This window comes from Globicephala melas, chromosome 5 (assembly GCF_963455315.2).
Source record: "Globicephala melas chromosome 5, mGloMel1.2, whole genome shotgun sequence".
In the NCBI taxonomy this organism is placed as follows: Eukaryota; Metazoa; Chordata; class Mammalia; order Artiodactyla; family Delphinidae; genus Globicephala; species Globicephala melas.
The window spans coordinates 29,417,914-29,431,093 of NC_083318.1; the positions used below are offsets into that span (position 1 = coordinate 29,417,914).

General features: G+C 39.3%; 1 protein-coding gene across 1 annotated transcript in view; it reads right to left on the reverse strand.

Moving 5' to 3' along the window:
* The window catches only part of ENPEP (glutamyl aminopeptidase), a 104,595-nt gene that overhangs the window by 62,173 nt on the left and 29,242 nt on the right, over window positions 1-13,180 (reverse strand). Inside the window, exon 4 of the mRNA XM_030864062.3 lies at window positions 300-420. Within this exon, the coding sequence (XP_030719922.2) occupies window positions 300-420 (121 nt within the window). The remainder of the gene's footprint in view (window positions 1-299; window positions 421-13,180) is intronic.

The following is a 13,180-nucleotide window of genomic DNA, read 5'->3' on the forward strand; positions in this document are numbered from 1 at the left end:
GTTGCTCTTTCTGGTTCCATCATTATCAATGTCTGCAGTTTTATGTATATACTTCAATCTTTATTTGGAAATAAAATACTATACATTCATCAGGTAAGAACAGAGTATAGACATTATTCTTAGAGGAATCCAGAAAGAATCTTTCAGCATCTAGTAAGTATTAGATACATAGTATAGGCATATGATGAAAAGACTAAGGGATGACCATTAACTAAGGATGCTAAAGCTGGAGGAAATGAGTTAACTTAAGTGAAAACAAAAGCAATATTAAAAACAAGAAAATAAAATATGGTTCTCACCTAATTTAGGAAGAGCATAATCCATAGCGAAGTAGTCTTCAAAATAATCAAACACACTTTTAGTTATATTTGCAGCATATTCAGCTGTGTGCTTTTGCTCTGGCTGGACGTATATAGTGAGCTATTAAAATAAAAAAAATTCAGTGAAAATTTTCATTTGAAAAAACACAAAAACTATGATACATGACATAGTACAAAGAAGGTGGGCTTTGGAGCCAGGTAAGTCTAATTGGAATCCCAGTTCTGCATGGTCTTGGACAAATCACTTCATGTCTCTGAGACTCATATGTAAAGGAAAAGAATACCGCATAACTCACTAAGTAATTTCAATGACTATAAATAATGTAATAATTTATAAATAAATAATATATAAATAAAATATACTGTACATAATGTACAGTATATTTTTTAAATATTACTTTTTTCTACTTAGAACATATATTGTCTTCTTAATATTTGTGTATCTATGTATTTATCTCGCTTTGTGTAATTCGTCTTTGAAGAAATAAGGCATGTGATTTTTTTCTCATCTAAAGAGCCCTTAGATATGTGTTTTCCATTTGCTTTTCTATCCATTGCTACCCACACTACCCTTTGATATATTAACTATTCTACTTCCAGAGTCTAAAATACAATGACTCAAAATTTTCTTGAGAGGGAGGCATCTTGATAAGCCAAATCTTGATAAGCTACATCTCTAAGTATCTAGGATATTATTTTTATGCCATGACATAATTTATAAATCAAACCAAGTATAGACTTTTTACTCCCCAATTCTAAGCATGTATAACCCCAAGTAGCCATCACAATATTGAAGGAGAAAAACAATATTGGAAGATTGATAATATCTGACTTCAAGACTTACTGTAAAGCTACAGTAATCAAGACAATGCGGTATTAACAAAACAATAGAAAAATAGATCAGTACAAGACAATAGAGAGCCCAGAAATAGACCCACATAAATATAGTCAACTGATCTTCGACAAAGGAGTAAAGGCAATACAATGGAGCAAAGACAGTATCTTCAATGAATGATGCTGGAATAACTGGACATCCATCTGCAAAAAAATAAATCTAGACACAGACCTAACACCCTTCACAAATATGAACTCAAAATTGATCACATACCTAAATGTAAAACACAAAACTATAAAACTCCTGGAAGATAACATAGGGGAAAATCTAGATGACTTTGGATATGAAGATGACTTCTTAGCTTTACCACCAAAGGCATAATCTATGAAAGAAATAACTGATAAGCTAGGCTTCATTAAAACTTTTGCTCTCTGAAAGACAATGTCAAGAGAATGAGAAGATAAGCCGCAGACTGGGAGGAAATATTTGTAGAAGGTCCATCTCATAAACAACAGTTATACAAAATATACAAAGAACTCTTAAAACTCAACAAGAAGAAAGGAAACAACCTGATTAAAAAATGGGCCAAAGACCTAAACAAGACACCTCACCAAAGAAGATATACAGATATCAAGTATGTATATGAAAAGATGCTTCACATCATATGTCATCAAGGAGATGCAAATTAAAATAACAAAGAGGTACCACAGCACACCTACTACAATGCCAAAATCCAAAACACTGACAACACCAAATGCTGGTGAGGATGTGGAGCAATAGGAATTCCCATACATTGCTGGGGGGAATGCAAGCTGGTACAGCCATTTTGGAGGATAGTTTGGCAGTTTCTTACAAAACTAAACATACTCTTAACATATGGCCCAAGAATTGTGCTCCTTTGTGTTTACCCAAAGGAGTTTAAAACATGTCCTGAGGTTGGTTCAAGATGGCAGGATAGAAGGACATGCTCTGCTCCCTCTTTCGAGAACACCGGAATCACAACTAACTGCTGAATAGTCATCGACAGGAAGACACTGGAACTCACCAAAAAAGATACGCCACATGCAAAGACAAAGGAGAAGCCACAATGAGATGGTAGGAGGGACGCTATCACAATAAAATCAAATCCCATAACTGCTGGGTGGGTGACTCGCAAACTGGAGAACACTTATACCACAGAAGTCACCCACTGGAGTAAAGGTTCTGAGCCCCACATCAGGCTTCCCAACCTGGGGGTCTGACAACAGGAGGAGGAATTCCTAGAGAATCAGACTTTGAAGGCAGAGGGATTTGATTGCAGGACTTCGACAGGACTGGGGGAAACAGAGACTCCACTCTTGGAGGACACACACAAAGTAGTGTGCACATTGGGATCCAGGGGAAGGAGCACTGACCCCATAGGAGACTGAACCAGACCTACCTGCTAGTGTTGGAGGGTCTCCTGCAGAGGCAGGGGGCAACTGTGGCTCACCAAAGGACAAGGACACTGGCAGCAGAAGTCTGGGAAGTACTCCTTGGCGTGAGCCCTCCCTGAGTCTGCCATTAGCTCCACCAAAGAGCCTGGGTAGGCTCCAGTATTGGGTCGCATCAGGCCAAACAACCAACAGGGAGGGAACCCAGCCCCACCCATCAGCAAACAAGTGGATTAAAGTTTTATTGAACTCTCCCCACCAGAGCAACAGACAGCTCTATCCACCACCAGTCCCTCCCATCAGGAACCTTCAACAAGCCTCTTACATAGCCTCATCCACCAGAGGGCAGAGAGCAGAAGCAAGAAGAACTACAGTCCTGCAGCCTGTGGGACAAAACCCACATTCACACAAAGATAGACAAGATGAAAAGGTAGAGGGCTGTGTACCAGCTGAAGGAACAAGATAAAACCCCAGAAAAACAACCAAATGAAATTGAGATAGGCAATCTTCCAGAAAAAGAATTCAGAATAATGATAGTGAAGATGATCCAGGACCTTGGAAAAAGAATGGAGGCAAAGATTGAGAAGAGGAAAGAAATGTTTAACAAAGATCTAGAAGAAATAAAGAACAAACAAACAGATGAACAATACAATAACTGAAATGAAAAATACACTAGAAGGAATCAATAGCAGAATAACTGAGGCAGAAGAACGAATAAGTGACCTGGAAGACAGAATGGTAGAATTCACTGCTGTGGAAAAGAATAAAGAAAAAAGAATGAAAAGAAATGAAGACAGCTTAAGAGACCTCTGGGACAACATTAAATGCAACAACATTCGCATTATAGGGGACCCAGAAGGAGAAGAGAGAGAGAAAGGACCTGAGAAAATATTTTAAGAGATTATAGTTGAAAACTTCTGTAACATGGGGAAAGAAATAGCCACCCAGTCCAAGAAGCACAGAGAGTCCCATACATGATAAACCCAAGGAGAAACATGCCGAGACACATAGTAATCAAATTGGCAAAAATTAAAGACAAAAACATTATTGAAAGCAGCAAGGGAAAAACGACAAATAACATACAAGAGAACTCCCATAAGGTTAACATAAGGTTAACAGAAGATTTCTCAGCAGAAACTCTACAAGCCAGAAGGGAGTGGCATGATAGAGTGATGAAAGGGAAGAACCTACAACCAAGATTACTCTGCCCAGTAAGGATCTCATTCAGATTTGATGGAGAAATCAAAAGCTTTACAGAGAAGCAAAAGCTAAAAGAATTCAACACCACCAAACCAGCTCTACAGCAAATGCTAAAGGAACTTCTCTAAGTGGGAAACACAAGAGAAGAAAAGGATCTACAAAAACAGACCCAAAACAATTAAGAAAATGGTCATAGGAACATACATATCGATAATGACCTTAAACGTGAATGGATTAAATGCTCCAACCAAAAGACACAGGCTTGCTGAATGGATACAAAAACAAGACCCATATATATGCTGTCTATAAGAGACCCACTTCAGATCTAGGGACACATACAGACTGAAAGTGAGGGGTTGGAAAAAGATATTCCATGCAAATGGAAATCAAAAGAAAGCTGAAGTAGCAATAGTCATATCAAATAAAATAGACTTTAAAATAAAGAATATTACAAGAGATAAGGAAGGACACTACGTAATGATCAAGGGATGACTCCAAGAAGAATATAGAACAATTATAAATATATATGCACCCAACATAGGAGCACCTCAATACGTAAGGCAACTGCTAACAGCTCTAAAAGAGGAAATTAACAGTAACACAGTAATAGTGGGGGACTTTAACACTTCACTTACACCAATGGACAGATCATCCAAACAGAAAATTAATAAGGAAACACAAGCTTTAAATGGCACAACAGACCAGATAGATTTAATTGGTATTTTTAGGACATTCCATCCAAAACCAGCAGATTACACTCTCTCCTCAAGTGTGCATGGAACATTCTCCAGGATAGATCACATTTTGGGTCACAAATCAAACCTCAGTAAATTTAACAAAACTGAAATCATATCAAGCATCTTTTCTGACCACAACGCTATGAGATTAGAAATGAATTACAGGGAAAAAAACGTAAAAAACACAAACACATGGAGGCTAAACAATACATTATTAAATAACCAAGAGATCACTGAAGAAATCACAGAGGAAATCAAAATATACCTAGAGACAAATGACAATGAAAACACAACGATCCAAAACCTATGGAATGCAGCAAAAGCAGTTTTAAGAGGGAAGTTTATAGCTATACAAGCCGACCTCAAGAAACAAGAAAAATCTCAAATAATGTAACGTTACACCTAAAGGAACTAGAGAAAGAAGAACAAACAAAACCCAAAGTTAGCAGAAGGAAAGAAATCATAAAGATTGGAGCAGAAATAAATGAAATAGAAACAAAGAAAACAATAGCAAAGATCAGTAAAACTAAAAGGTGGTTCTTTGAGAAGGTAAACAGAATTGATAAACCATTAGCCAGACTCATCAAGAAAGAGAGGGAGAGGATTCAAATCAATAAAATTAGAAATGAAAAAGGAGAAGTTACAAGAGACACGACAGAAATACAAAGCATCTTAAGAGGCTACTACAAGCAACTCTGTTCCTATAAAATGCGCAACCTTCAAGAAATGGACAAATTCTTAGAAAGGTATAGCCTTCCAAGACTGAACAGGAAGAAACAGAAAATAGGAACAGACCAATCACAAGTAATGAAATTGAAACTGTGATTAAAAGTCTTCTAACAAACAAAAGTCCAGGACCAGATGGCTTCACAGGTGAATTCTATCAAACATTTAAAGAAGAGCTAACACCCGTTCTTCTCAAACTCTTCTAAAATGTTGCAGAGGAAGGAAAACACCCAAACTCATTCTATGAGGCCACCATCACCCTGATACCAAAACCAAAGATAGTACAAAAACAGAAAATTACAGACCAATATCACTGATGAATATAGATGAAAAATCCTCAAGAAAACACTAGCAAACAGAATCCAACAACATATTAAAAGGATCATACACCATGATCAAGTGGGGTTTATCCCAGAGATGCAAGGATTCTTCAATATATGCAAATCACTCAATGTGATACACCATATTAACAAATTGAAGAACAAAACCCATATGATCATCTCAATAGACGCAGAAGAAGCTTTTGACAAAATTCAACACCCATTTATCATAAAAACTCTCCAGAAAGTGGGCGTAGAAGGAAGCTACTTTAACATAATAAAGGCCATATACAATAAACCCGCAGTAAACATCATTCTCAATGGTGAAAAACTGAAAGCATTTCCTCTAAGATCAGGAACAAGACAAGGATGTCCACTCTCACCACTAGTATTCAACATAGTTTTGGAAGTCCTAGCCATGGCAATCAGAGAAGCAAAAAGTAAAAAAAGGAATACAAACTGGAAAAGAAAAAGTAAAACTGTCACTGTTTGCAGATGACATGATACTATACATAGAGAATCCTAATGATGCCACCAGAAAACTACTAGAGTTAATCAATGAATTTGGTAAAGTTGCAGGATACAAAACTAATGCACAGAAATAGCTTGCATTCCTCTACACAAATGATGAAAGATCTGAAAGAGGAATTAAGGAAACACTCCCATTTAACATTGCAACAAAAAGAGTAAAATGCCTAGGAATAAACCTACCTAGGGAGACAAAATTCTTGTATGCAGAAAAGTGTAAGACACTGATGAAAGAAATTAAAGATGACACAAACAGATGGAGAAATATACCATGTTCTTGGATTGGAAGAATCAACATTGTGAAAATGAGTATACTACCGAAAGCAATCTACAGATTCAATGCAATCCCTATCAAATTACCAATGGCATTTTTTACAGAACTAGAACAAAAAGTCTTAAAATTTGTATGGAGACACAAAAGACCCCGAGTAGCCAGAGCAGTCTTGAGGGAAAACAGTGGAGCTGGAGGAATCAGACTTCCTGACTTCAGACTATACTACAAAGCTACAGTAATCAAGACAGTATGGTACTGGCACAAAAACAGAAATATAGATCAATGGAACAGGATAGAAAGCCCAGAGAGAAACCCACACGCCTATGGTTAACTAATCTATGACAAAGGAGGCAAGGTTATACAATGGAGAAAAGACAGTCTCTTCAATAAGTGGTGCTGGGAAAACTGGACAGCTACATGTAAAAGAATGAAATTAGAACACTCCCTAATACCATACAGAAAAATAAACTCAAAATGGATTAGAGACCTAAATGTAAGACCGCACACTATAAAACTCTTAGAGAAAAACATAGGAAGAAAACTCTTTGACATAAATCACAGGAATATCTTTTTTGATCCACCTCCTAGAGTAATGGAAATAAAAACAAAAAGAAATAAATGGGACCTAATGAAACTTAAAAGCTTTTGCACAGCAAAGGAAACCATAAACAAGATGAAAAGACAACTCTCACAATGGGAGAAAATATTTGCAAAGGAATCAATGCACAAAGGATTAATCTCCAAAATATATAAACAGCTCATGCAGCTCAATATTAAAAAAAACAACCAAATCCAAAAATGGGCAGAAGAGCTAAATAGGTATTTCTCCAAAGAAGACATACAGATGGCCAGGAAGTACATAAAAAGCTGCTCAACATAACTAATTATTAGAGAAATGCAAATCAGAACTACAATGAGGTATCACCCCACACCAGTTAGAATGGCATCATCAGAAAATCTATAAACAACAAATGCTGGAGAGGGTGTGGAGAAAAGGGAACCCTCTTGCACTGTTGGTGGGAATGTAAATTGATACAGCCACTATGGAGAACAGTATGGAGGTTCCTTAAAGAACTAAAAATAGAATTACCATATGACCCAGCAATCCTACTACTGGGCATATACCTTGAGAAAACCATAATTCAAAAAGACACATGCAACCCAGTATTCATTGCAGCACTATTTACAATAGCCAGGTCATGGAAGCAACCTAAATGCCCATCGACAGACAAATGGATAAAGAAGTTGGGGTACATGTATACAATGGAATATTACTCAGCCATAAACAGGAACGAAATTGGGTCATTTTTAGACGTGGATGCATCTAGAAACTGTCATACAGAGTTAAGTAAGTCAGAAAGAAACAAATATCGTATATTAACGCATATGTGTGGAACGTAGAAAATGGTACACATGAACCCATTTGCAGAGCAGAAATTGAGACACAGAAATAGAGAAAAAACGTATGGACACCAAGTGGGGAAAGCGGCAAGGTGTTGGGGTTGTGGTGTGATGAATTGGGAGATTGGTATTGACATGTATACACTGATGTGCATAGAATGGATGACTAATAAAAAATTAATTTAAAAAAAAAGTCCTGAACGAGGATGTTTATAGTAGCTTTATTTGTCATTGCCAAAACTTGGAAGCACCAAGATTTCTTTCATGTACCAGATAAACTGTGGGCAGTGGAATATTACACAGTGCTAAAAAGAAAGAAGCTATGAAACCATGGAAAAATAGGGAGGAACCTTAAATGCATATTATCAATATTAAGTGAAAGAAATGAATCTGAAAGGGCTACCTGTTTGACATTTTGGAAGAGTCAAAAAGATGGAGACAATAAAGAGATCAGTGGGGCTTCCCTGGTGGCGCAGTGGTTGAGAGTTCGCCTGCCGAAGCAGGGGACACGGGTTCGTGCCCCAGTCCGGGAAGATCCCACATGCCGTGGAGCTGCTGGGCCCGTGAGCCGTGGCTGTTGAGCCTGTGTGTCCGGAGCCTGTGCTCTGCAACGGGAGAGGCCACAGCAGTGAGAGGCCCACATACCGCACACACACACACACAAAAATCAGTTGATGACATGCTGGGGTGTGAGAGGTGGAGAGATGAATAGGTAGAGCATAGAGGATTTTTAGGGCAGTGAAAATACTCTGTATGATATAGTAATGATGGATATATGCATACAACTTTAGCCATATTTTCTCAGAAGTGAAGAACAGCAGAAAGATCCAATAATTTAAAGGATGAGTTTCTAAAAAGTATCCCTCAGAAGACCTTCAAGATGGCAGAGGAGTAAGACGTGGAGATCAACTTTCTCCCCACAAATACATCAAAAATGCATGTACATGTAGAACAACTACAGAACACCTACTGAACCCTGGCAGAAGACTTCAGACTTCCCAAAAGGCAAAAACTCCCTACCTACCTGGGTAGGGCAAAAGGAAAAACAGAGACAAAAGAATAGCGATGGGACCTGCACCTCAGGGAGGGAGCTGTGAAGGAGGAAAAGTTCCACACACTGGAAAGCCCCTTCACTGGTGGAGATGAGGGGTGAGCGGGGGGGAAGCTTTGGAGCCACGGACGAGAATGCAGCAACAGGGGTGTGGAGAGCAAAGTGGAGAGATTCCTGCACAGAGGATCAGTGCCGACCAGCACTCACCAGCCCAAGAGGCTTGTCTGCTCACCCGCCAGGGCAGGCGGGGCTGGGAGCTGAGGCTGAGGCTTCAGAGGTCAGACCCCAGGGAGATGACTAGGGTTGGCTGCGTGAACACAGCCTGAAGCGGGTAGTGCGCCACAGATAGCAGGGAGAGAGTCTGAGAAAAAGTCCAGAACTGCCTACGAGGAGAGGGGATTCAGAGCACCGCCTAAACGAGCTCCAGAGGTGGGCGTGAGCTGTGGCTATCAGCGCAGACACAAGAGACGGGCATGAGATTCTAAAGCTGAGTCTGCAGCCACTAAGAATCCTGTGTGCAAGCACAGGTAACTATCCACACGTCCCCTCCCAGGAGCCTGTGCAGCCCGCCACTGCCAGGGTCCTGTCATCCAGGGACAGCTTCCCCAGGAGAACACATGGTGCGCCTCAGGCTGGTGCAATGTCACACCAACCTCTGTTGCCACAGGCTCTCCCCACATTCTGTACCCTTCCCTCCCCCCCAGCCTGAGTGAGCCAGAGCCCCCTAATCAGCTGCTATTTTAACCCTGTCCTGTGTGGGCAAAGAACAGACGCCCTCAGGCAACCTACATGCAGAGGTGGGTCCAAATCCAAAGCTGAACCCCAGGAGCTGTGCAAACAAAGAAGAGAAATTTCTCCCAGCAGCCTCAGGAGCAGTGGATGAAATCTCTACAATCAACTTGATGTACCCTGCATCTGTGGAATACCTGAATAGTCAACGAATCATCCCAAAATTGAGGTGGTGGACTTTGGGAGCAACTGCAGACTTGGGGTTTTCTTTCTGCATCTAATTTGTTTCTGGTTTTATGTTTATCTCAATTTAGTATTTAGAGCTTATTATCACTGGTAGATTTGTTGATTTGGTTGCACTCTTCCTTTTTTCTTTATATGTATATATATTTTTCTCCTTTTCTTTTTCTGATTGTATACGTGTATGCGTCTTTGTGTGATTTTGTCTGTATAGCTTTTCTTCGATGGTTTGTCCTAGGGTTATGTCTGTCCATTTTTTCTTTTTTTTTTTTCATATAGTTTTTAGCACTTGTTATCATTGGTGGATTTGTTTTTCGGTTTGGTCATTCTCTTGTTTCTTTCTTTTTTTTATTACGTCTTTAATTTTTATTTTTAATAATATATTTTTTTATTTTTTATTTTAGTAACTATTTTATTTTTTCCTTTCTTTTTCTTCTCCTTTTTCTTCTGAGCCAAGTAGCTGACAGGGTCTTGGTGCTCCGGCCGGGTGTCAGGCCTGAGCCTCTGAGGTGGGAGAGCCGAGTTCAGGACATTGGTCCACCAGAGACTGCATGGCCCACATAATATCAAACGGCAAAAGCTCTCCCAGAGATGTCCATCTCAACGCTAAGACCCAGCTCCACTCAACAACCAGCAAGTGACAGTGCTGGACACCCTATGCCAAACAACTAGCAGGACAGGAACACAACCCCACCCATTAGCAGAGAGGCTGCCTAAAATCATAATAAGTTCACAGACACACCAAAACACACAACTGGACGTGGTCCTGCCCACCAGAAAGATGAGATCCAGCCTCATCCACCAGAACACAGGCATTAGTCCCCTCCACCAGGAAGCCTACACAAACCACTGAAACAACCTTACCCACGGGGCACAGACATCAAAAACAATGTGAATACGAACCTGCAGCTTGTGAAAAGGAGACTCCAAACACAGTAAGTTAAGCAACATGAGAAGACAGAGAAATATGCAGCAGATGAAGGAGCAACGTAAAAACCCACCAGGCCAAACAAATGAAGAGGAAATAGGCAGTCTACCTAAAGAAGAATTCAGGGTAATAATAGTAAAGATGATCCAAATCTTGGAAATAGAATGGAGAAAATACAAGAAACGTTTAACCAGGACCTACAAGAGCTAAAGAGCAAACCAATGATGAACAACACAATAAATGAAATGAAAAATTCTCTAGAAGGAATCAATAGCAGAATAACTGAGGCAGAAGAATGGATAAGTGCCCTGGAAGATAAAATAGTGGAAATAACTACCACAGGGCAGAATAAAGAAAAAAAATGAAAAGAATTGAGGACAGTCTCAGAGACCTCTGGGACAACATTAAATGCACCAACGTTTGAATTATATAGGGGTCCCAGAAGAAGAAGAGGAAAAAAAAGAACTGAGAAAATATTTGAAGAGATCATAGTTGAAAACTTCCCTAGTATGGGAAAGGGAATAGTCAATCAAGTCCAGGAAGCACAGAGAGTCCTACACAGGATAAATCCAAGGAGAAACATGCCAAGACACGTATTAATCAAACTACCAAAAATTAAATACAAAGAAAAAATATTAAAAGCAGCAAGGGAAAAGCAACAAATAACATACGTGGGAATCCACATAAGGTTAACAGCTGATGTTTCAGAAGAAACTTGCAAGCCAGAAGGGAGTGGCAGGACATACTTAAAGTGATGAAAGGGAAAAACCTAACAACCAAGATTACTCTACCCAGCAAGGATCTCATTCAGAGTCGACAGAGAAATTAACACCTTTACAGACAAAAGCTAAGAGAATTCAGCACCACCAAACCAGCCCTACAACAAATGCTAAACGAACTTCTCTAGGCAGGAAACACAAGGGAAGGAAAAGACCTACAATAACAAACCCAAAACAAGAAAATGGTAATAGCAACATTGATAACTACCTTAAATGTAAATGGATTAAATGCTCCAATCAAAAGACATAGAGTGGCTGAATGGATATAAAAACAAGACCCGTATATATGCTGTCTACAAGAGACCCACTTCAGACCTAGGGACACATACAGACTGAAAGTGAGGGGATGGAAAAAGATATTCCATGCAAATGGAAATCAAAAGAAAGCTGGAGTAACAATTCTCATATCAGTCAAAATAGACTTTAAGATAAAGACTATTACAAGAGACAAAGAAGCACACTACATAATGATCAAGGGATCAATCCAAGAAGATATAAGAATTGTAAATATGCACCAAACATAGGAGCACCTCAATACATAAGGCATTGCTAACAGCCATAAAAGAGGAAATTGATAGTAACACAATAGTAGGGGACTTTAACACCCCACTTTCAGCGATGGACAGATCATCCAAAATGAAAATAAAGAAACACAAGCTTTAAATGATACATTAAAAGGATGGACTTAATTGATATTTATTGGACATTCCATCCAAAAACAACAAAATACACTTTCTTCTCAAGTGCTCATGGAACATTCTCCAGGATAGACCATATCTTGGCTCACAAATCAAGCCTTGGTAAATTTAAGAAAATTGAAATCATATCAGGTATCCTTTCTGACCACAATGCTATGAGACTAGATATCAATTACAGGAAAAAATCTGTAATATACAAACACATGGAGGCTAAACAATACACTACTTAATAACCAAGAGATCACTGAAGAAATCAAAGAGGAAATCAAAAAATACCTAGAAACATGGGCTTCCCTGGTGGCGAATTAGTTGGGAGTCCGCCTGCTGATGCAGGGGACACGGGTTCGTGCCCCAGTCCGGGAGGATCGCACATGCCGTGGAGGGGCTGGGCCCGTGAGCCATGGCCGCTGGGCCTGCGCGTCCGGAGCCTGTGCTCCGCAGCGGGAGAGGCCACAACAGTGAGAGGCCCGAGTACCGCAAAAAAAAAAACCCAAAAATACAAACAAAAAAACCCCTAGAAACAAATGACAATGAAAACACGGTGACCCAAAACCTATGGGATGCAGCAAAAGCAGTTCTAAGAGGGAAGTTTATAGCAATACAGTCCTACCTCAAGAAACCAGAAACATCTTAAATAAACAACCTAACCTTACACCTAAAGCAATTAGAGAAGAACAAAAACCCCCTAAAGTTACCAAAAGGAAAGAAATTATAAAGATCAGATCAGAAATAAATGAAAAAGAAATGAAGAAAACAGTAGCAAAGATCAGTAAAACTAAATGCTGGTTCTTTGAGAAGATAAACAAAATTGATAAACCATTAGCCAGACTCATCAAGAAAAAAAAGGAGAAGACTCAAATCAATAGAATTATTAATGAAAAAGGAGAAGTAACAGCTGACACTGCAGAAATACAAAGGATCCTTAGAGATTACTACAAGCAACTCTATGCCAATAAAATGGACAACCTGGAAGAAACGGACAAATTCTTAGAAATGCACAAC